At 35.6% G+C, this 24,800-nt stretch overlaps 1 protein-coding gene across 1 annotated transcript in view; it reads right to left on the bottom strand.

The window, feature by feature from the left end:
• DMXL2 (Dmx-like 2) overlaps positions 1 to 24,800 on the bottom strand; it is a 46,801-nt gene that overhangs the window by 477 nt on the left and 21,524 nt on the right. The window contains exons 20-43 of the mRNA XM_009705848.1: positions 24,196 to 24,365; positions 22,899 to 22,996; positions 22,010 to 22,175; positions 20,768 to 21,032; positions 18,923 to 20,022; positions 17,626 to 17,817; positions 15,934 to 16,010; positions 15,130 to 15,260; positions 14,188 to 14,436; positions 12,418 to 12,599; positions 11,927 to 12,057; positions 10,872 to 10,957; positions 10,405 to 10,606; positions 9,212 to 9,329; positions 7,864 to 7,950; positions 7,661 to 7,782; positions 6,770 to 6,908; positions 6,099 to 6,159; positions 5,885 to 6,012; positions 4,260 to 4,337; positions 3,553 to 3,644; positions 2,908 to 2,960; positions 1,556 to 1,773; positions 52 to 397 (exon numbers count right to left, since the gene is read on the bottom strand). Coding sequence (XP_009704150.1) covers positions 188 to 397; positions 1,556 to 1,773; positions 2,908 to 2,960; positions 3,553 to 3,644; positions 4,260 to 4,337; positions 5,885 to 6,012; positions 6,099 to 6,159; positions 6,770 to 6,908; positions 7,661 to 7,782; positions 7,864 to 7,950; positions 9,212 to 9,329; positions 10,405 to 10,606; positions 10,872 to 10,957; positions 11,927 to 12,057; positions 12,418 to 12,599; positions 14,188 to 14,436; positions 15,130 to 15,260; positions 15,934 to 16,010; positions 17,626 to 17,817; positions 18,923 to 20,022; positions 20,768 to 21,032; positions 22,010 to 22,175; positions 22,899 to 22,996; positions 24,196 to 24,365 — 4,355 coding nt within the window. The 3' untranslated portion in view covers positions 52 to 187. The remainder of the gene's footprint in view (positions 1 to 51; positions 398 to 1,555; positions 1,774 to 2,907; positions 2,961 to 3,552; positions 3,645 to 4,259; positions 4,338 to 5,884; positions 6,013 to 6,098; positions 6,160 to 6,769; positions 6,909 to 7,660; positions 7,783 to 7,863; positions 7,951 to 9,211; positions 9,330 to 10,404; positions 10,607 to 10,871; positions 10,958 to 11,926; positions 12,058 to 12,417; positions 12,600 to 14,187; positions 14,437 to 15,129; positions 15,261 to 15,933; positions 16,011 to 17,625; positions 17,818 to 18,922; positions 20,023 to 20,767; positions 21,033 to 22,009; positions 22,176 to 22,898; positions 22,997 to 24,195; positions 24,366 to 24,800) is intronic.

Raw genomic sequence — 24,800 nt, 5'->3', positions numbered from 1 at the left:
TATGTGTTTTTGTTCTTTTTTTCTCTTTTTTTTCTTTTTTTTTTTTTAAATCTTTTTCCCCATAATACTTAATGCTGCAGTAACTGCTTTGAAAGGAAACAGAATGTTTCCCTTCCACAGTGCATATCACTGTGTTTTTAGCTACTTAAAGGGACATTATATAAAACCAGGATTAGCTCACATAACGCTACAGAATGTCAAAAATGCCTGAAGGTACATTGAAAGCATTGGGAAGAACCCTCATTTTCAGCGTGCCATCTGCTCCACAGGAGAAGATACGATTGCCTTGCACAGTTTCAATCTGGGTGACACCAGCGCCAATATTTCTGAAAATGGACTGCTTAGCATGTTCATTTTTAAACGAATGAATTAAATTATAGCCAGTCAGTCTCCACACCTGCATGAAAAGAATGACAAAAAGAGATAAAAATTAGGATTTGTATTTTTTCCCCTAAAGTTTCAGATTCCTAGCTGTTCTAAACCCTATTCAGCAAAGATAAGGAGTATTTTCTGTTATCTATTAGCAACAATTACAACAAGTCCAAGAGTCTTGAGAGGCTCCTGATGAAGTGTAAGGCAAGATACTGTAAGGCTAAGGCTACCTTAATGTGGACCAGCTGGTTATTTGGCAGGGTGAAGCTGCCCTGTGTTACCTGCTCAGCAGTGCCCCTCCCAGCTTCCCCTCCATGAAAGCTGCAGAAATGGACAGGTTCCATTTTCATCCCAGATGGCTATTGTCAGCTTTCCAGCAGCTGGAAATGCTTTTCTGCTAAGGAATGCTGCGGAGAATAAGCTGTGTAATTAATAAGCGTGCAGAGTGGTAGCACAGCTGTCTGAGCTGTCTGTCGTGTCCTAATTTGCAGGCCACAAAGTGTGCGGAGCACAGAAAGCACTTAAACAGTATGCAGTCCAGCTAAAAGGAAAGAAACCGTATTCTCCTTCTCTTTACCATGTTCTTGTACTTTCTTCCTTTAGTTTTCAGGAAATATGCCCTTTAAAACAGGACTGCATTTCTGTTTCTTTTTTGTTGTTGTTGAGGTTTTTTGTTTGTGTGTGTTCTTGTTTTTTCCAGTTGTTTGTTTCTTACTACTATGACATCTCGGTAGCTGTCTGGGGCTACAGCATCAAAAGAAAAACTAGAACGTGTTGCTACAGAAACTTCACACAATGTTGAAGTTACTGAGCGCCCCCTGTATTACAAAGAGAAGTATCAAAAGGCAAAACCAGAACATTTTTAAGAGAGAAAAGTAAAGCTAAGATTTCAGAATCAGGCACTTTATCCACTTAAAATTCAATCACACAACTTCAAAAAGACGTTTAATTCATTAGCAGAGAACAAAACCTACTTGCTTTAGAAGGATATTAGTATATTGAAGTTTACATTCTAAACATAAGGCAAGCATCCTGTATATCAAAAGTAGGTTTGGGTTTTTGGGGTTTGTTTTGCTTTGTTACCATATTCATCTGGCTATTTACAGCATGCTGATCAACAGGTGTCAGTACAGTACTTCAGCTAAATACTCTCCCATACAACTGAGCTCCTCCAAGACCTTACCTTCATGTTACCTTCTGCTGAGCCTGTAACAAAATAGTCCTCAGAATGATCCAGTGCAAGGGCCTTAACAGCTGATTCATGTGCTTGGAAGGTATAAAGGATTTGCCTCTGTCTGATGTCAAAGATGCAGATATATCCCTTCCTCCCTCCAGAAATTAGCAGTTGATGTTTAGGTGCATACTGAAGTACTGTGGCACCGTGATCATGACAAGTGAAGGCTGAAGAAGGATGTCAAAATTTAATAGATTTGAAACTGTAAGTAGTTTTTGATCTTAAAATGCATTTTTTCTCTAAATTGTTACCTGATTATTTTCTAAGTTGACAGATACATTCCTTCATATGGGTAATGTCCTATCAGCTGACAGCTTTTTGCTCTTATAAGCGCTATATAGATCTAATGCACAAGAAAGCATGCTATGCAGTCTAATTTATTTTAGAATACAGGTACATACCTGAATTTAAAAAAATTGAGAAAATATAAAATTCACCATATTAAGTTCAATTAAATTTCTGAGTTAAAAGAATAGTATACCTGAACTAAAAAATAAAAGTAAGTATTAATTACCTTATAGCTATGTATTATTATGTTCTAATTTCCTAACATTTTTCATAGGAGGCCTGACTCAATCTCTTTAAAATGAGGCTGAACTTCTGTGCAATCTGCTAGTTTTAAAATATGAATCTCAGAATGCACCTATTGCTTATTCAAGTACTGCTGTTGTTTGCAGATGTTTATGATGGTTGAATTTGGTCTTTTAAAAGGCCAGGATATTTTATTTGGATTTGTATGTATTTTTTTTTCATAGCACAACATGATAGAATTTTGCTTTACTTTGTTACATAAAGATGAAATTGTTGAACTTGGTCAAATGGACACAAACATCTTTTTAAAAATCCAGTCCTGAAAGACAAGGACAGTAGACAGGAGGAGTTGCTTATACTGTTACCTACAGTTGTCATTTCCTCTCTGCTTCAACAGAGTACTGGATATATTAATTAAGTGCCAGTTTAAATGAAAGCCTGCATACACATAAGTGATCAATAATGCAGCCTTATTAGTCAGTTGTTAATTTTTTCTTTCCAGGACTGTATTCAGATATTTCAGACTTTATTAATATTGTCACAAAACCAGCTTTGTGTATGACCTTCTTTCTTCATACTCTTCTATACAGAGCAGATTAACATTATGCTAGAGACTATATAGTACTAGTTCAGGTGCATGCATTAGTGTGCAACAGATACTTAGACCAATTCCCCAGTGCAAATTTTTTCCCCTTGCCCCAAATGCACACACCTGCTCTGTTTCCTTAGTCAATAAGAAGTAGAAGTTTAATTTTCACTGCAGTACTTACCATGTATAAGACTGTTACCAGATGAAACCAAAGTGTCCCAGAGGCACACGTTTCTGAGGGGGGGAAAAAAGCCATTACGGCCTGTTGCTGAGTGATTCATGGGGTGACATGGCTCAGAAAACATTCACGTTTTATGTCAAAGCCTAGAAGGTAGAACTGAACAAGGAGCCCTTGAACTCTCTGCAGTCATTGGAGACCATAGGCACAGAGTTACGAGCTTTAATTCTTTCTATGCTCTTTTATGCTGCTTAGTGGAACTATACACTTTCTACCTTTAAGATGTGTACTAATCCTAGGTTGTACCAAGAAATTATAGAAGTTGTTCTTTTCAGAGAAAAAGAATTATCTTGCCTTTGCTGAACATATTTCTCCCCCCAGCAGCAGCATCATGTCAAACTACTTGCATTTGGAATACACCTTGAAAAAACTGGTTAACTGTTGACTACTCCTCACAAAAACTAAAATTGGGAAACAAGCAACTGAAGGAATGATGTTCAAAGAAATCCTCTGGCAAGTTCAAGCTGTCACAAAGTTACAACACTGAGCCTTAAAATGTCAGCCATGTGTTAATGCACAAGAGCTAGCAAGTTAATGGAGATGAATAGGTAGCTTTAGTGAAATTCCTCATCGTTTCTTTAAACACACCTGTTATCATTGGACTGTCCCGATGTAGCAACTAGACTTGAAGAGGTTATAAATGCAAAGTCACTTGTGGTTTTACTGTGGCACTGCCAACTCTATAAAAAACAAAACAAACAAAAAAGATGCAATCTTACCAGTTGTAGTCTGCATCAAAATTTGCTATCAGTCTGACGTCACTGACAGCATAACCACAAGCAGTCTTTTAAACAAAGTTTAAAAACTGATGGGCAATGCAGTTTGAAACCTCAAAGAATGGAGCAATGGATTAAAAATCCAGTATAAAAGATAGTAAAATAAGTGAACTATAACAAATCCACAATATAGTGTATCACAATAGCCTGAATTTCATATTAAGCGTGGTCTTCATGTACTGTTAAGAAGCAGTAAAAAGAACTGAAGAGTGCATTTTGACTAAGTCTTGGGGTTGTAAAGTCATTACTGTCAGCTCTGATTTTTAATTTAATCAAGGGTAATGCTGAAGTAGTATTTGTAATTATATTGCAGCCTATGATTATTATACAATTAGTTTTCCAAAGATGTACCATTGAAACTCTACACTTGTTTTGATAAAGTATGCCAATTAAAAAGCAGCAAAACCAAAAACATCTCAGTGAAACTCTTATGCTTTTGGCCTGTCTGCAGGCTCAAGGACTTAATTTTCCTCTATAAAAAGAAAAAAGAAACCCACAGAAAAATTTCTGTTTACTTACCAGATAGGGCTTAGGATTTGAGGTGGTTTGGTTTACTTGCCAAATACTTAGAAATCCTTCACCGTCAGCAACACCACACTGCAAGGAACGAATGCATTTATTAGCATAACGTACTGGTTACTGGATGCTTACTTCATGACAGGAAACGGCAGACTTCAGGAAAAACACCCATCTAAACCACCAAACCATTGCCTGCACATTAAATATCAACAATGATTGTCAGGTACAAAAAAGTAGTTTAGAAGCCAAGGGAGTTCAGTGCTGACTGTTTAATGATTATTTAATGATTGATGCTCTCCTACATACCTAACTCTTTTCTGGAAATGGAGGCTTTTTAAGTGTGGAAGCTTATCTTTCAAATCCTAATGTTAAATGCTGAAGCTTACAGAGGCATCACTGCTCCATGACTCTACTTGAAAATGCTTAGTAAAGTAAGATGCATGAGAGCATGCCATAAAAGCGTGATAAGAATAATTATGGAAGGACTGTACTATGTCATGAATGGTAAAATGGCTGAGTTATGCATTTCAGTTAACAAATATAACAACTAATACTGTATATTCTATACCTGTAAGTATTTTACAAAATGTTTTTAGAAATATTTAGAATTATGTCTTTTATTTTCTCCTTTTAGTCAGGTTTTATGAGTCCTGCCTGAGTGACCTCCATGTGAAGCAGTGGGGGACAGCTAGTACATCTTACTTTTTTTACTTGAAATTGATTCCCATGTGATGTTAAGATTGCAATATCTCAAAACATAATCAAAACACTAATTTTTAAAAAAAGTTTAAATGAGATTTTATGCTACCTGAAAATAGGTATGCTGGGAGATACTTTATATTTCTGGCTATTTCTAAATTTTGACCTTTGCTCTTTTATAGCTATCTTATGGTCATGCCCAAACTCCATTAATTCACTTTTTATGGCTTTTGACTCTAATGAAGTTAAATAGTTTGTCAGTAAAAATGCAGATAAAACCTGCTAAAATGTCAGTTTTTCCACGTTGCCCATTCTGTTGAGGTGGGTATTCCCCCCAATTTCTTTCTTTGTCCGCTCTTTTTTCTGCATCTCATATAGCCAAGAGTGTCATTTCTGGCCAAAGTGTATGGCCCTTTTGTACTGTCTTTCTGCTCTTCACTGTACTGGAGTATACTTGCATTCTTCAACTAATAGGCTATACTATATATATATATATCTTCTAAGTAATGCATTGTGTCAAAACTTTAGCTTCGCCAGAATGCAGTCTGAAGCACTTCTTGAAGACTCATGCCTAGATTGATACAAGTTTGCTTCTACAAGATAAGTAAGCTTGATTTTTTTTTTTTTTTTTTACTGTTTAATTTAAAAGGGTCACCACATAGGATCACAGAACAAAAAGTCTGAAAACGTGGCAAATGGGATATGGGATAGCAGTGTGAAGCTGACAGAACAGAAAGGAGAATAAGGGTCAGCATTTATTAAAAAGCTTCTATATGCAGCCAAAATGAATTATATGGTACTGTTTATGCTATCATTCTAGGACATCTGACACAGTTTTGTGTGTCACCAATTAAAACTATTTTAGAGGTCACAGCACAATCAAATGTTTTCTTATGAATGAAAAAAAAACAAAAAGGGAAAATTACCTTATTGCCCTGGGAATTGAAATACATTCTTGTAACCCTAGCATTCCCAGCCTGCCGGAAGCATACCAATTGCTGTGGCCTTGTCCACTCAAACATTCGAACACTACCATCTTGTGCTCCTGTAAGATCTAAGATTAAAAGATAGATGTTAATTAATACTACAGTATTTTACAGAAAATTATCTAGTCTGTACTAGTAAGTGTGATTCACTTACAATACTGATGGACTGGATGTGAAGCCATTCTCTTGACGTTATTCAGATTTCTTTTAATAAGCTTCATATAAAACAAAAATTAAAATAATTTTGAAAAAAAGACACAAACACACTCTTCAATGTTGTTTATACTACTACACAGTGAGTGTCCCCCAGTTAAAAAAAGCCTGTTAAGCTATTATTTGCATCTAATTATGTTTAGTTGCAGTATAGTAATTTAAAGGCTGTTTATGACAGCTTTTTTAGACACGAAAGTTCAAATAGTGTTAATGTTATCTCCTGTCATACAAAGAACTTAAGCATGTGCTGATGTGTATGCTTTTGATATTAGTCCCAATGCAAGAATTTAAAGTTTGGGATTGTTCTGGTTTTGCTTGGCTTTTTTCATTCGTTCATTTCTTTGTTTTGTTTTGTCCCCAGAAACTCCAGGTCCTACCTCAAAGTTCCCATAAGCAAGAGAAAAACCTGATTGTCCCATTATTTTCTGTGCCACAATATACAAGAAAATGCTTAGCTTGGCCACCTTTTTGGCTGGGTCTTAGTCATTGTAGGCCTTTTATGTCAACACTGAATTAACATTATGATGACTAATGCACAGCAGGTCTCTCTACTAAATAATACACTAAAAAAGAGTAACAGTCTCCTGAGCTGTATGCAACAAAAGTACTTACCACACCAGCTCCAGTGCTAGTTTGACCACTGCCTAACCATGGCATAGATGAAGATGGTTGTATCTGATTCACTCCAAAAGATGGTGCAGTTGACTGAGTTAGTGTTGTGGTAGAACCACGAAAGTCAATATCATCAGAACTGTAAAAGAACAGCAGTGCTCTGCTTTAAACAAATGTTTCTTTGCTGCCAATGCTGTTTGCTTATCTCATTGTCAAGAGCCTAATGGCAGTGGGTAGAGGAAGTGATTATAATGAGACTATAAATTGATAATTCCCACACTTACATTGTACATTTTCCACATGCTCCAAAGCTATCGGTGTTTAACCTCAACAGATGATCCTAAATGTGGTAGGTAGATGTTGAGAATATAAGCTCTCCTGAGAAGATTGTTGGAGTATTCCTGACCTGTGTGTCTATATCTGTATCTGTTCTGTGCAATGGAGTGTGGTACAGATGAGTGCTTGCTGCAGCTGATACATTCACAGTTCTCAGCACAATAATGGAGTAGACAATAATTCAGGCCATTGCATTATGCAACTAGCATTAGCTACCACAACTAGCCTCAACACTGCAATGATGCAACTGCAGTGTTTCTAAGGTAGCACTTCCTTTATTTGCTTATGCACCAAGGGATTTTACTTCACTACGCAGTGCGTACATGCCCAAAATACTCAAATCCCTCAAAAACTTAGTTTCTCTGTGTGTCAAAACAAAGACAGTAATTGTTCTTTTGCCTTCCTTCACTCCTTTGTAATGCAATCTGAAAACTACTGAAGAAGAGTAATTTAACTTTTTTTTTTGTATGATCCATTTGTGCTTACACAGGTATTATATATACAGCCTCACAGTAAACCAATACTCTTAATATAACCGCACAGAAACAATCCTACCTTTTAGACTCTCTGTCATATTCTTCCCCAATCCATATAAATGACTGAGCAGCCAGCAGAGCTGAAATATCGAGTTCTTGAACATCATGTGTAGATGCCAAAACAATTTCATTGCTGTTTGCCTATGCAGCACAAATAGAAAATTTTATACTAACTATAATTAAGTTCTTTTTATTATACTTATTGTAGTATTTGAGGCTTACCTTATTAACTGCAAATGCCATTATCATATCTGATTCTTTGTGAATGATTTTTGCTTTTCCTCCAGGGTAGCCAAGATCTGCTTCAACCTACAAAACATTTACAAGACATTTCAATTAGCATGAAAATCCATTTTGTAGTGGTACATTCAGACTGCAAAAATCTATACAAAATTCATGCAAGAAAAGTTCAGTGGCCTCAGCATTGTTTAGGAAGCTAAACTTTAGACTTCTCATACTCTTTGGTGTTCTAGAAGCCAGAAGCTGTATTTGAGTGTAAGAAACACAAAGTTGTGTGTGCAACACTATTTACAAGGTGTTCGCTCATCCCAATTATCAGGACATCCGAAGTTAATTCACTGATTAAAAGCCTGCCACACAGACTACACAGAACATATAGCTTCTGTTAGTCACGTCAGAGAAAGAAAAGCCAGTTCCACAGAACTTTTAAGAATGTGCTAGAGGTTTGGGAGAAGGGATACTACCTTGTTTTTGTGATCTTCTGCTACGCAGTTTTGTTTGACCTGCTCCACACGATCTTCTACAGACTACATAACATCACACAGTCACAAACACAAAACACATGCACAAACAAATATAAAAAAAGAATGAAACATTCCAAACTAGATTTTAAAGGCCACTCTGTCAAGTAAATGATGACAAATGTATTTTTAACTTTTTATAAAAGGCACAGAAACTAAGACAGGAATCTAAACAACTCACTTAAAATGTAATGCCTCCTAGATGAACACAAAATGTATGATATAGTAAATAAATGGAGGAGTAATACACACACAAACTCCATACTTACAGGAATTCTTAAAGATATTAAATAGTATACTTATTTCCCATGGTACTTATGTGTCGGTTTAAATTTTCAGTTAGAACTCATTACAGTTGTAACTGGTACAATTTGTAAAGACCCATATTATATATTATTATATAATATTACTTTTATATGTATATATTACTCATGCATATATACATATACACAAATTAATAGCTCATTTAAATTCCTTTTTTAATATGACACAAAATATTATACGAATACTCAAATTTACTTATTACTGTTATTGCAAATGTTCTGTTTCTTTATTAGGACAGTATTCAAATACAGAAAGGTAAGGTGAGATAGGTCTTGTCTAAAGATATTCAGTTCAGTTGATATTTCAATGAACAACATGACAGTCATGTTGATTTTAAAAAAAAAATCTAAACACTGTTAAATGAAAGAAAGGAAATTGAAATGCCAACAAAAAAATGGAAAGAAAAATTAAAAGAAATACTGAAGAGACTGAGGAACAGTTATAATTTAACTTTCTTTTAAGAAAAAGTTACATCCTTTGTTTACCTCACTTTGCTTTCTTTTCTTTGTGAAGATATATCTTATGAAAGTCTCCTGAAGAAGTTCTTGCTTTACAAGAAAATGCCAGAGTCTTTTTGCTGGAAGAGCTGAATAATCCTTTGATCTGGATAAAACAGAAGGGGAAAAAAAAAAAAAAGGAGGGGGAGGGAAGTTTCAATGTCATTAAAGCTGGACAAAAAAAAACCCCACAAAACACAAAAACCTAAAGAAAGACTCTGACTTTAGATGAAATTCCAATTTGAAGAAAAAAAAAAAACCTCAACCAAAGTTTAAGCTCTAATTTGTTCAAGGCAAATATCAAGAGATACCTTTTTCTCGCATTTCTTAAAAATCTACATTGTATCACTAACTTTAGTTTAATCTGCTGACTTGCATTTACGTCTATATTTGCACTCTGCTTTTATGTTGGAATTGTGCTGGCCCTACAGAATTTCCTTTCATACTTCTTTCAGTATTCAAAAGAATTCACAAATATTTAGCTCATATATGAGCCAAATAAAATTAATTGCCTCAGATTTGAGGACAAATATTTCTAAAGAAGCAGTGCATATTTGTAAGAATATTTTAATAAAATCCTGTAGCAGTATCAACCATGCAAATCCAAAGTCATATATAGTGAGCAAACCTAAAGTTGTATTTTAGTATGTTGAGAAAAGCAAGCTATTTTTGAATTGAAAACATGGTTCACTATCTGCATTTAAAGAGACTCGCAAGCATGACATTGGTCTAAACAAGGGAGGAATGGCTTTACAAGGACCATACTACAACTTTCCTTCTCTCCTTCTCCTGACATTTGCATGTATTCTATAACTTTTGTTGCTGAGGTAGAGCAGGAGACAGCTGCTACTGGAGGAATAGTAGAAGAGGTTCAGTAAGGTCTTCCCAGCAGCAGCTGTTGCCCTTGACTTGTAGTCCTCCAAGCTCCGCTCCTTCCTTCCTTTCTTTTTCTTTCTTGCTGCAGTTGTGAAAGATGCAGCAGACTAAGTAAAGGCTGCTGCAGGAAACAGCTGCATAAGAAGGAACAAAGGGACGTGGGAAATTGGTTTCTGTAAAGCATTGGCTAGAACCGAGATCTAGCCAATCTTCATTTGGCTGGATCCTAACTAACTTTAGGTGGAAATACTCTTTAGTGTTTCTATGATCAAAGAATGTGTTTTTGCTAGGAAAAAAACCCTTACTTGAATGGTGTGTTTTCAGGTTCAATCATCGCTTTATTGCGGAGAATAGCTGGTCCTGCACCTATGCCAAGGTCACTAGGATAAGTATTGATGTAGTTTGGTGGTGGGCCTTCAAACTGGTCCATTCTATCTTGAAGAATCTGTTCCCAGTGTTCCAAATTTTTTATTACAGCAATGCCCAATGGTGATGTTACAGGGAGATCTAAATGGAAATATTAATAAAGTAAGGCTTAGAAGAAAAAAAAAAATATCATTTAAGTTACAGTGTGTATAAAACCCCAGAATAATACAACCATCCAAAAAAAAGTCTTGAAAGGAAATGTACTTGTTGGCAATTGTAAAAAAAAAAAAAAAAAAAAAAAAAAAAAAAAAGTATTATTTAAATTAAAAAATGAAAATTTAAAAGCAAAGTCTGACAGAAAGCCACTTATACAGAAAACTAAAATGTAAAGCAGAATTTAACGTACCAGTGAATTCCAGACCAGCAATGGGAAAGAAGTTCTTAACATTGTGCAGAACTAATTTTACCATTGTCAGATGCAGAAGAGCCCAGCTGTATAAAAATGATAGATTTAATTGTATTAAAACAACATTAACACAGTTACCTGCAGAATATTTTTGTCCTTCTACCAAGTACACAGATTAGAAAAACAGTGTAGATGGTTCGCTGAGGTTTACCAGACACATAGAGAAAGCTACTTGATATATAAGTAACTATGCAACATGAGAGTGCCTCCTAGGGCTCCTCACTGTAACAGATAGTATCCCCTTCTCTCTTTTACAAATCTCAGATTATTTTACTCCTCCCCCAGATAAGGAAGTCTGCACGCATGAGCCTCTGCAAGACTGAGAATTAAGTACAAGCCCCCTGAAACACCTCCGGAAGTTCTCCATGAAACAAGATGAATACAGACAAGACATTGCTTGAGTTTGGCATTCAAGGCAGAAACTTTCACACTGAAAGAGTCTCACAGGTATTAAAAACACAAATCCTATACAGTATAGCTGTAAGAACTAATGAGAGACTTGAAGAACACGTAGAAGAGCTGTCATTTTTCTCTGTTATTATAATGTTGAGGTCATCCACTTTATTTCATTTATCTCCCAAACTTTTCTCTTTTAAGTGTTATATTTAATCTGCCCCTTGTTCAAAAACTAAAGATCATGCTTGAATCAGTAGACTAAAACATCATTCTAGAGCTGGCATTGTGGTACGTCATGTTCTTTGTGTCTTAAAAATGAAGATGTGGTTTTTTAATTTGTTTTTCCCTGTCCCTCCCAAATACAAACGACACAGCTTTGACCTCCTAATCTCCTTTTTTTAGGCAAGTAAATGAGGAACTGTTACTGTGATGAGAATTTGTCAATTCTGTAAAACAAATGCCACAGTTAAGTCTATCCACAGTACTAAAACTATTTGACTTAAACTGGACGGTGCAGAGGGACCTGTATTTTCTTTAATTTGGAAGCAAATGTAAACACACAACATTATTATTCTAAAATAGTGGCAATTTCTGCTAACCTGTAAGAATTGGCATCTTTGTGTTCCTGGATCTGTACATCAGAGAGGAAAGCATCATCCTCTTCCTCATCGCTGTGAATGCTTTCATCAGAATCATATATAACACCGCTGTCTGATAAAGGAAGAAATGGCTGCAATGCAAAATAAAAGTCTGCTATAAAACCAATTTTCTGATCTCTCAATATTCAACTCTTACTTTAGTTATCACTGTCACAGAGTTTAAATGACAACAACTTAACCTATAAATAAGTTTCCCTAAAACATAAATAATTAGCAAGGGGAAAAGCATTAGTCTCTATTATTGGCAAGAGACATGTTTTGAAAGTTAAGTAATAGACTTGTAGGCTCTTCATCTTTTATTATGAGGCTAATATTCTGCAGCTTACTGTGAACAGCACTCAAAATTTTCACGTTATTTTTGTCCTTTAAAATATAATAGAGAAGAAATATGCTTTAATGAACTCTAACTTATATTTTCCATTTTAAATTACCTTTGCCATAAAATAGTCCCACATACTGAGTTCTGGAGGGATAAACTTTTCTTTGTAAGAGGGTCTTTCAGCAGGTACAGGTGGTGGTACAGTGCTATCTTTTACTGGTCTTCCTGGCACTAGCATTCTCATATTAAACCGACGGCGATGTTTATCCATTTCCTCTGATGGAAGAGGTGGTGCTAAATTCAGGTAATTTGAAAAGCTGATATTAATATTGCATCTTTAGAAATGGCTGTATTTTATAATTGAAGCAGCTAAAACCATTGTTATTGCTACTAATTCAGAAATCGAGGCCAGCATAAATAAAGTAAGTGTAATCATACAAAAAGTTCACTTATGATAAATTCAATAACTGTGGCATTTATACATTGGATATATCATGAGAAATACATTTTATTATCTGGATTAAGTTCTCAGAAGATGTAGCTTTTATGTAAAAAGCTTTTAGCTGAAAAATTTCTCAAAGAAATTTGAGAAATAAAAGTAATATATAAAAATTCACTAAACTGTAAACTGCACAAGTAGCAGTAGTTATTCAAAATACAAGCCAAGGAGCTCTTAAGATAGAGAAGAAAATTTGAAGAGAGACACAGGCTTTTTGACAACTGAAGTCTATTTTAAAGAGTTATGATTTAAAATGTCTTAAGAATTATCACAATATTAACGTTGAATTTGTTTTTCAATGTGTTATCGGTCAGGCAACATTGAAAATCACACTTACTTTATTACAAAGGAGCTAGATATTTAAAAACTTTTTTTTTTTTTAAAAAAAAGCCACTACTAACATTCATCTACACTGCAAGTTTTTACAAACCTTCATTACCATCCTCTGAAACATCAGAAGCTGTAGCAGCTTGTAGGTTAAAGGAAAACAGAATACATCTCAAATGAAGACATGACTTTATATAAATTATTCATATTAACATCTTGTGAAAATAACTGCCCTAAATGAGTTTTAAGTTATTCCATGAATAACCAATATGTGTTGTGCATACTTAGAGTGGTGCATTGCCTTATTACTGTTTTGTTTTATATTTCAGATACGAAACATCTAATTTTTGTTTAAGTTTCAAGCCTACTGTTGTTTGAAAGTCTATGTGATATGATTTTCAGTATTGTTGCGGTGTGCAGTCTATGACAAATGGTTGTATTTGCCTTTGTGTCAAGAGTCCAGAGCCTGAATTCAGTCTCTACTTTTGCTTTTCCTCATGCAGTACATCAAGATATGCTCATCTGTCTTTACAAAATTCCTGGTTTTAGCTGGAGCCTACATATGCATGAACTATTTTTCTGACAGATGAAGCTCATATTCTGTGGTCTTGTGCAAGGTGAAATCATATCTTGCAACAGAAATTGGTTTCAGGAATACTGTTTCCAAGTTACTGCGTCGTTAAACAATAACACTCATCTCACATACAGAAAACCATAGGTATTAACCCTGATTTATACCATCTGTTTTTTAACTAAAAAAATAATGACTGAAAGTCCTGAAAAGTGCTATAAGTAAGCATATAATAGTAATATTAGCAATATAATAACTATACAGTTTTTATGGCAAATTCAAAATGTGCTGGGTGCCATTACAAATGACAACTGCAAGACTAGTATTTTTTCTGCTTTTTAATGAATGTAACATTTTCTTGCCAGTAGATACTTAAATTCTGCTTGCTTCGTTTTGGTCTTTAAAAGGACGGAAAATCTCTCGTACTAGGTTACTGAAAGGTATAAAATGCAAATCATTAGTATGACCTTTAGAGAACAAAGTACCTGGAATATTTTCTGACTGCCTTCGAGGTTTTACAAGAAGTTTCACTCCTCCGCCAAAAACAGCAGCCCACATTCGACTGTTCAAAGGATGGGCTGCTAGTCGAAATAATTCATTACATGAATTGGTTGCAAGGGCATGTATAAGGAGACTTAGGTAGACAGCTACAACAGCTTCACAGAGTAGGATGTTTAACTTTGGTTGATCTTCATCCTGAGCTGAGCTTAAGAGATTTATAAGTGAACTCACACCTGTAAAGAGAAAAAAAGGAAAAGTTCTATGTTAAATGAGTAGGAGTACAAATGGAAAAAAGGAAATGTTTTATCTCTACATTTTATGTTAAACATACACTAACAACCACATGATACTTTTATTCAGATGAAACATACTATTCATATTTTTCTTAAAATAATAAAGATCAAAACAAAAAAAAGCCTTCTTGGGTCTGGGACTTCTGCATTTTACCTCTCTGCAAACACTATGGGCAGTTCAGCTTGCCTATGAAATTCCTGCACTGTTTCCACAGTTGACCTCAAAATACTAAATTTATGCTTGTACATTGGGAGTAGTTGTTTTGATAGTATACCAAGAAAAGCATAAATGTAAGACAGCACTGTAGAAACAGCTAACAGAAATAGCTTTGCTAGGGGGTGAGGCAGACTGGAGGAAAATGTTTTGGGATGACACGTTATCAGCTTATTGAGTTTATCCTAAAGATTGTGGTCTCTTCTTCAAGCAAGATGTTTGTCACACAGAAAGTTTATTTTTATTTGTTTTGATACACAAAAAAGTGAAAGGCTATTATTAATTTGAGAACTAAATCAGAAACACTTATCCATCATTTATCATCCATCATTTCATCCAACATATTACAGGACAGTGAATTAATTTTGAAATGTGGAGCTGGTCCAGTGGTGCTAAAAGTAACCTTATCTTTGTCTCACCAGGCCACTGAGCAGGAGATGAGTTTGGAGTTGCATGCTCTTCAATACTTTCTGTCCTCAGTCTGCGTCGATCACTCAAAAGTAGTCCTTGATAAACCATCCCTGTAAACTGATTCGCTTCTGTTTGACTGCTAAATACAAATTAATTTTTTTCTAATGAGAAAGGATTTTAGAATATTTTTGTAATAAATTATGGTATATATACATATTTCTCATTTAAATCAGAAAATGCAATGTTTAAAATTCTGTAGGACTAGGTCAGGAATTTTATAATTTAATTGTACAGAAAACACATTTTTTATTAAATTAATTTTTTTATTAAATTTTATTATGTTATATGCACAGCTCCAGATATGAAAAAGACTTTTTCAAAAATTTTAATAATATATTTGTTCTGAGCAATTTTTTAAAATGTTTTTACAGCATTCCCTTCCAATTCCAGTTTGGAATATAAACTGCCTGAAACCTTACTTCAGTTAGGCTCAAATATTTCCCCTGCACCCCTATTCAGCAATGAAGGGGCTGTGGAAAACAGCATTCAAACATTTTTCAGAAGCATCCCAAGTGAGAGTAACACCAGATTTTCCTATTATTTATTGGAAAAAAATCTGAATGATTGGTGTTATCTTATTTGTGTAAAACTGATCTGGCATGTTAAAGCTAGCAATGTGTAAACTGTGTAAGTATCTATAGCCATACACAGGTATTTAATCCCTTTTTTTAGACATATGCATTAAGAATTTCCATTTTGGATACACAAAGTATACTCCAAATGTAGGACTGTAAGAAAACTCCTGGTTTTACCTGTAGCTGTGGCTGTCACATAGTGCTTGATAAATGGATGCAGAAAGTGAAGCTGCTAAAGAATGAAGTGTGTACACCTAGAATAAAAAGAGTCAATAAGCTATACATAAGTTATAAATAAAAGGTGAGTAAACTACAATTCTTGCTAAACAACATTGGAAATGCGTTATGGACGAATGTCCTAGTTTTAAACCAAGTGCAGGAAATAGTAACTGAATGTTACTTTAAGTTTACAATACAGTAATTTGAAAACCACAACTGCTTGTTCAAGATCATCTGATTGTAGTCAAAACCTAATATTATGTCACGATAATTAACTTTATTCTAATACAGAACTGCCACAATGAATGAGTATACCGAAGGAGTGATTAAGTATGTTCTGTTATGATAATGAATTTGATAGAATGGTTCCTGGAAGCTGTATTATATAACATCACGGTTCAATGTAGTAGTAGTTGCTCAATATGCATAAAATACAAAAGTTTGTGTAATCATTGCATGTTTGTTTTATCTATAATCTCTTTTTTACCTCAGTTATGTGCTTATAAATTTCTGGAAATCTCCAGGAGTAACAAGAATAATACTCTGTTATTGCCTCACAATGCAACAGAAACACTCCAGTTCTTAAAACAGAAGAAATGCAAAGATTTATTGGAAAGTCCAATGAAATCCAGAGTGTGAAGAAAATAGTACTGTCAAACTGTTAAAAATGTAAACTTTTTAAACCCACCCTGTGTTCATTTCCATATTTTCCTACCACGTTTCCATTTAATCAAATTCTAGATGTTAGATTAAAGCTATGAATTATCTAATTAGTTGTTTTGCAATTAGGAGGTGTGAACTCTTCTTTCTGAATTCTCTTTTAAAAGAAAATGCATGTGAAGCATGAGTTTTTAGAGTCAGAAAGATGCTTGCTGTAGCATAATGCAGGATGGAAAAGGAGTCAACTGATAGAAAGAAAATGAGATGTAAATAAGTTTGGGTTACAGGTTTAGAAACTTAATGGCCTTGCAGTGGGACAACCCATTTAGTTTCCTAATTTTTCCCTACTTTGATTTAGTCAATAGAAATTCAAATTAATTTAATGAATATGAATACTGATGTAAATGTACAAAGTAACAATTTACCTTCTTACTAATAGTCTCAGTTTTTTTTCGCTTTTTTTCCCCCCCTTCTGTTTAATGAATCTGAACAGAATTTATTCACCCCCAAGTATGGAGTCAGATAAAGTAATTCACCACAATTCCTTAAAAACCAGTACACCTGAGTAAATTCATGCTAGAGTAACATTTATAATATTAATAGAAGGTTATAATGTAACTTGCAGTCTCCTATCTCTACTTTCATTAATCTTCCTACAGGATTTGACCAGAATGATGATAATTAGTTAACTTACATGATCATGTTGTTATAAGAGCCCGGAATTCAGTGTTTTAGCAAATATTCACATTTGGAATAGTTCCCTGAGAATGACTAGAATTAGGATGAAAAGGAAGTAACGAGATTCAAAACGATATCAGAAAGCAAGTGGTTAACTAGCATTTTCAGTTCATCAGATTTAAAAGAGAAGATCAGGATTGTGAAAGGTTAAGTGTTGGAAAGTTGACTCAAGCACCACATTTTATTTTTTGCATGTTTACTCTCCATTTTATTAAAAAAAAATCTTAGCATTTCCTGAAAGCTTTTCATTACCTTGACATCTTCAATATTAGGATGTGGTGGTGATTTCATCTGCACAATAGTGTAAAGAATATCATGGATGTGGTTGTTTAAATACAGCACAGGATTAGCTATCACAGTTTTTGTGGATGCTATGCTTGCAGAAAGCAACGGTAGTGTTGTGGGTAATGGAAGTGGAGACTGAAGTTGTTTTACAGTAGTTTCCTGTTTAAAAGAAAAGATTGCGTTTAAAATTATTGCTTTGAGAAAAAGTTTTAAAAAATTATAATTTTGCATCTTAAATGTTTTTCCAGGGTTATTTATCCTCTTCCACCTCTGTCTACTCAGTACAGAGAAGATTTTACTGTGACTGATATCAAAAGTAAGTTCTTATTTACTATAATACCATGGATCAGACCTGATAGCCAAGTTTGCTAGAGCACTTTTTGATTTAGTGAGGAAAAAGTATTTTTATGTAGTTCATTAGGAAGTGTTCGGATTGTGTATTAAGAAACACTAACTAAAAATGCACTCGCAGTAGCATAAGTTGACATAATGCTCACTGGTCTGAGTTTAATAACAAAAGTCAAATTTGCTGTAATCTGAGTTTCTTATGTGGAAAGAAACAATGTTTTTTTTTATTCTTAGAAGTATGTGCTAAGCCTAGTACCACCAAAACAGTTGTTTACTGCTCCCATTTGAAATGCAAGAAATCTAGGACTAGAGCAAGTTAAGTGACTTGCCCGGTATCAGATTATCTGCTGTAGCTCACGTTAGCCATTAACAGTTGCTGAAAAATATCTGGTTTTGTACAAAATAAATGTAGAAGAATGCCACAATATAGTAAAAGGGAGCACTGCCTTGTCTTACTTGGTATGACTTGTTGAGCCTTGCAGTTAAGATCCCATTCCTTGTAGCTCCCTTGCATGATTTGCAGAGGGGTAGGGAATGACATTTTGTTGTATTTCAGCAACTGTGAATTTAATTTATTATATAGGTACCCAGAATACTGGGATCAAAATTATAATTTCATTGAAACACACATATAATGCTTTATATAATATAAACAGTAACAATTGTATTCCATAATTATAGGTAGCCTAATCCACAGTGTCACATAACAGATTCTTAAGAACCAAATAATCAGGATGTGGAAAAGCAGCACACTTAAAATACCAAGTTCTTTCTCTAAGAACATTAAAATTATCTTGACCATTGGACTTGCAGAACATAAGAAGTATCTATCTAGGCACAAACTTAAGCATTTGACAAAAGTGATAGTCCAGAACTGTTCACCCTTGTGAAGAGAAATTAGTTGAATTTGTTTTACCTGCTGTGACTCTTGCAGCAGGAACTTCAGCTCCATTCTTACAGATGCTAAACCACCACCTTGTGCCCCATGAAGACTACAGTAACTTAGAAAAACTCTTAGAAGAGCTTGGTTCTTCTGCAGCCACCACTTACGTCTTTCAGCATGTTCTCTCTTTGCTTGTAACCTACGTCTTTCTATCTGGTGCCGTTCATATGAACCAATGTCTGGCTTATCCATAATATCGTCGTGATCAAGTAGGTCCCCATTTACTTTGGTATATGTTTTACAATAGTCTTTGCCCCCTGCGTCATGGTTGCATATTTCATGCATAGCAGCAATCTCTTTTTCAAGCCAGTTGTACAGCTGAAATCTGAGCTTTCCTCCATCTACTTCATAACCTGTAGCCAAAGTCCTTAGTTCAGTCATAAGGATCTTCAAACAGGCTCTGAACTTCAGTTGCTCAGCAATAACATCAACCTCAGTGTCTCCTGCATCAGAAAGCTCCCTATGTGGTGTTTGTGGGATGTTGGTGTCTGAGGTTCTCTCATCATCTTCTCCATTCTTAGAATCGGATTCTGAGTTCTTCATTATTATACCAACATCCTTGTCCTCTTCGTCTGACCCATTTTTGTCTTCATCCCAATCAAGAGTAAGGGGCTCATCATCAAATTTTACTGCTGGTTGACTCCAGTCAAATTGTGCTGAAGATCCAACAGTGTTCTCCAAAGCAAATGAAGTTGAAATTGGCTTTGACCAGTCTATATCACCACTTCTAGCACCATCCCTTAGGGCTTTGGAATCCGAAACACCAGCCTGTATTGGAGGACTAGATGAATCTTTCTCTGCAGCTACAGTAGACCTTTTTCTTACTTTTGGAATTTTGGAAAGGACTTCAAGAGCTAGTACAGGGCAGCCTACTTTAAAATGAGCATTTGCAGTAGTGAAGAATAATTTTCTTTCTATAAGATTAATTTTATCAACAAAGCTTTTCTCAGTTTTTAGACCTAAGGTGGCCAAAGTCCCTTCTGGTGAGCTGAAGTATCTTCGGATGAGCAAAGGATGGGTCCGAAGATAATTGTAAAAACTGAATACCACAGGATTGCATGACTTGACGATAACTAAGGAATTAAACAGATATGACATCTATTGAAAATGGCTTTAAAATAGTAGTATTCTGTTTTGCAGTATTTCCTGCATTACAGAGATTTGTCAAAACACAAAACAAAGACCGTTTTGGGTCTAGCCACCAAAACAAAATGAAAGAATTACTTATTCCCCACAAAAAGATTAAAGGTATGAGCTGGATGAGTAGAAAGATACTAAATTCTCTCATTTGCCTCACTGTTATATTCTACTCAGTTAAGCCTAAAACAAAGCTGAGATGAGCCAGGTAGAGATTTTCCCAAGGGAGGGAATATGCCACAGACCTATGTAAGCCACCTGACACTTAACATTAATCTCAGAAGAGACAGGATAGGAAATCCTGCTAGAACACTGCTAATTCCTAGAAGCAAGAATTAGAATTTAGGTCCACTGGAATAAAGACTAGCCAGCATTTAGTACCAGAGAGCTATTGTAGGGAAGTACCCAACAAAGAAGGACCTCCTCAGCTTATCTAACAGCAGAACTACGTTCAGGATTGGGGGACTGGAGACAAGTCCTTGGAAGAAGTTGGAAAAAGGTTTGGTGGTGGTTTTTTTTTTTAAAAAAGTAGAAATTGAGCAGGCCAGTACCTAAGCCAATTAATGATTTCAGCACAATAGCATCTCAGGAGAAGGGACTGCATATGTACACAGAAAGTATTTTTCCTTCTCTACTTTGTCTTAGTAAGTTTGTCAGATCAGACTAATGTTTTTCTGTTACCTGGGTTTTCATCATCATCTTTAGGTGTTTGTTCCAATAACGTGTCCAGTGCTCTAGTGTAATCTTTCATTATCCAGTAGGCAATGCTTCTCAGAAATGGATCAGAATGCAATTTAGTACAGCTGAACCCAGCTCCATCCTTCCGGCAACCCAAAATCTTTTCATAAAGAATGGAGGTGTACGTGACAGAGGTTTCAAACTCTGATTCATATAAACGAGCAATAACCATAGCCAACTGGATGTCTTCCATTTTCTCAAGGCACACCTACAATAAGAAGTGGGGAAAATGTTGCTTTATGAGGGAAAGGTAGTTCTTTAAAATAATGATGAAGTGAATAGCAATATATGATTACAGAACAGATAATTTTTTTTTTTCATCTTATCTGTTCTTTAAAGTATACATTCATCTTTGGGTCAAAGATATATATCGCTTACCACATTTAAGTAACATATTTTCTTCCCTGTTTGGAAAGAGGTGTACTTTCTTCCATTTCAGTGATTATGATATGTATAGCAGTACATCAGCATGTCAAAAATTAATATGGCAGAAGTAAAGATAAAGATGCTTATTTTTATTCTGCCTACTAGAATAAACATAACTTCCAACATTAATGTTAATACATCACTGGTAAGGTGTTCTTCACACTGTCTCACTTGCAAATTACATCTCTCAGGAAAATTCTTTACATTCTTGGGTAAAGACAAACATACTGCATATAAATAGGCAGGATAACTAAAGGTTCTCTAATTCACATTCTCTCCTGAGAAGTACTGCTTAGGTTATGATCCTGCTTATAGCTCTCACCTGCCTTCTGGCAGGCAACATCACAGCTCCACTAGAAAGGGATCCTAGGGCTGCTTCAGAAGAGAACTCTGACTTCATTTTTTACTTAAGGTTGTAACAATAGGTCATGCAGAATAGCTGGAGGCTGAACAGAGTGCTACAGCTTAACTGTGCTGATCAAACAAAGTTTTGCCAGAAGGGTCATGACTGGTATTCCCAAGACTGCTTCCACTGAGGACTGATGTATCTGAACAATTATTCTGGCCTTCAGATCAGCTTCCAAGCTGCTTTTCACAGTAGTGTGGTGGTAAATGGTATGTCTGCAGGGGTCATGTGTGGACGTACCATACCATTTGTGCTGCCACAATTTGTGAAAACATCAGCAGAGAACAGCTTGTAAGGATGCAGCTACATAGGTCAAATTAGAAACTGGAACTTAATTTCTCAAAAGTAGGTACCTCTATAGCATCTTTCAGTGAACCTGCTAGCAGGAAAAATGCAGCTGATTGTTCAAAGCGTTGTTTTCCCAACAAAGCAAAAGCATTTTTTAGAGCAGCTTTGCGCCATCTATCTTCACTGAAATTGTGGCTGAAAAAGGCAGTCATCTTTTCATCATGCTGAGACCTGCATAAAGAAATGCAATGTATACAACTACTTATTATATAACCTTAGCGTACGATCACTTCAACATCACTTTAATTTAAACTTTAATCTTGAATGAGTTCTGCTTTGCATTCCTGGTTCAATTAAGATTTAATCAAACTTACTGTGCTGGTTTTGGCTGGGGTAGAGTTAATTTTCTTCACAGTAGCCAGTACGGGGCTATGTTTTGGATTTGCGCTGGAAACAGTGTTGATAACACAGGGATGTTTTCATTATTGCTGAGCAGGTCTTACCCAGAGTCAAGGCCTTTTCTGCTTCTCACCCCACCCCACTAGCGAGGAGGCTGGGAGGGGACACAGCCGGGACAGCTGACCCCAACTCACCCAAGGGACATTCCATACCATATGATGTCATGCTCAGCATATCAAGCTGGGGGAAGAAAAAGGAAGGTGGGGATGTTTGGAGTGATGGCGTTTGTCTTTCCAAGTAACCATTACTCATGATGGAGCCCTGCTTTCCTGGAGATGGATGAAGACCTGTGTGCCGATGGGAAGTGATGAATGAATTCCTTGGTTTGCTTTGCTTTGCCTATTAAACTGTCTTTATCTCAGCCCACAAGTTTTTTCCCTTTTACTCTTCTGATTCTCTCCCCTATCGCACTGGAGAGGGAGCGAGCGAGTGGCTATGTGGGGCCTTCTTCCCAACTGGGGTTAAACCACGACACTTAGAGTTAGCCGAACTCACCTAAACAGACCCCACACCACTGCCTTTTTCTTCATAGCAAGGTAAAAAAGTGCAGCGTCTAAGGCATCATTGTTCCTCTGGAACGAAGCTTTTGCAACCTGTAGTAAACAAAACCTACTATTATTACTACTGAAAATAAAAAGGCTGCTTTTAGCTAAATAACACATGTTCTCTGTCAGGGAGGATGGTCTAGGTGACTGTATTATTTCTACAAAGCAATAGTAATTTGTGTCAGAATGTTTTATTTGTATGTAACAGCTCTCATTACACTGTAAATGTTCTTAAGAGTCAGAAAAACAGCACTGCTGCAGATATTAACCCCTCTCAACCGCAATGGGACATTACAAACATGCAAATAAAAGACTTTTCTTTAAAAGTGTTACAGTAACTCATACTTTTAGGTGAAATTCCTAACGTTCTTTAATGAACACTGTTTGGTTTTTGTATAGGACTCAGATGTAATTCTGTTTGATTTGGAGTACTAGGATAATTAAGTTTGGCTCCTGGATTCTTTGAGTGTCCTGTACCTTTTAAAAATGTATTTTTACAACAGATGACTTGGAAATTTAGTAAACTAGTAAGTATTTCTGTTCCACAGACATTTCAGAGATTGCATTATTTGTTGTAACTCAAAGCAAAAGCTAGTAATCAAATCCATCAAACTTCAAGTTACAAGAAAGCCGAAATTCTTATTAAAGCAAGGATTGAAATCTCATTGGTAGCTATGGGAAACAGTTGTAGATATTATTGCAAAAATATATTGCATTTTATCCATTATTAGACCTCCCATAACAAAACTCTGCATGCGAATGAGTTTTGGTGTTATAGGTGCATATTTCTATAAAACAGTAATTTTGCAACTCTTCAGAAGAGTAAAACCTGCATTTATTTGCAGTTCAGATCTTTATGTTCTTAAATAAAACCCACTACTGAGCTAAAAGGATAATGCCCTGTTTAATCTACAGATATATACTGTCTCATATCTGAAAACAAGACTGTTCTTAAAATAGAGTACTTAATATGATCTTTAACATAATATAAAATGGGAGGGGGGGGGAGGTGGAAATTAGGTGCTTCAGAAGTGGCTTTTCCCCAAATCAATTGTGTTGTATGTTACTATTGAATAATGAAATTTGTAAGCCAGGACTGCCAACATTGTTGGCATAGAAAAAACTAGTTACGCGGTCTCCTGGCCAGGCCGGAGTACAAAGAAATCTGCTATATACAAGTCACTGTGCATATCTGTGAAGGTATACCTGACAGCATGTAACTATATTTTGTAAGCAATTAAAAGTACCTTCTCAATGCACCTTCGGAGTGTGTTGATATTCCTGACCCACCAACCAATACCCATAGCTCTTAATTCAGACCACTGTGGGTCTCCCTTCTGGATAGCAGGAATCATATTGATCAACTCCTCCTCAGCCTCAGAATGAAAAGCCCATGCAAAATGGCAAGTAGATAGGCCTAAACAATAACATAATAAAATTCAGAAGATTCAAACTTGTTAATAAGCAAATGGAATATGTCAGAGATGCAAAGTGGGATATCCAACCCAAAAGTTATGTAGATCTGAGACTATTTCCCTCAACGGGAAGTACAGCTGCTAAAGGAACAGCTGCAATGTCTTTTTGCTTGTTAGGGATCTCCTCTCCTCAGTGCTGCTTCCATCATTTTCCAGTACCTCATTCATATATGCAGTAAAGTATTAAGGTGAGAGACTGAAAGAAAAATACTGTTATTGCAGAGGCAGACCCATTCTGGGCCAGAAACCTTTCTGTCTGCTGTTTAGGTGGTAACTGCTTTTCTTTCCTGTTTCACAACAGCATTTACTCAAGATTGAGAAAGGGAAAAAACCTGCTGTGATGAAAATAATAGAATAATCTTTAAGGTAAGTTAGAG

This window comes from Cariama cristata, unplaced genomic scaffold (assembly GCF_000690535.1).
Source record: "Cariama cristata isolate BGI_N322 unplaced genomic scaffold, ASM69053v1 scaffold10480, whole genome shotgun sequence".
NCBI lineage: Eukaryota > Metazoa > Chordata > Aves > Cariamiformes > Cariamidae > Cariama > Cariama cristata.
This window is presented reverse-complemented; position numbering and strand designations above follow the sequence as displayed.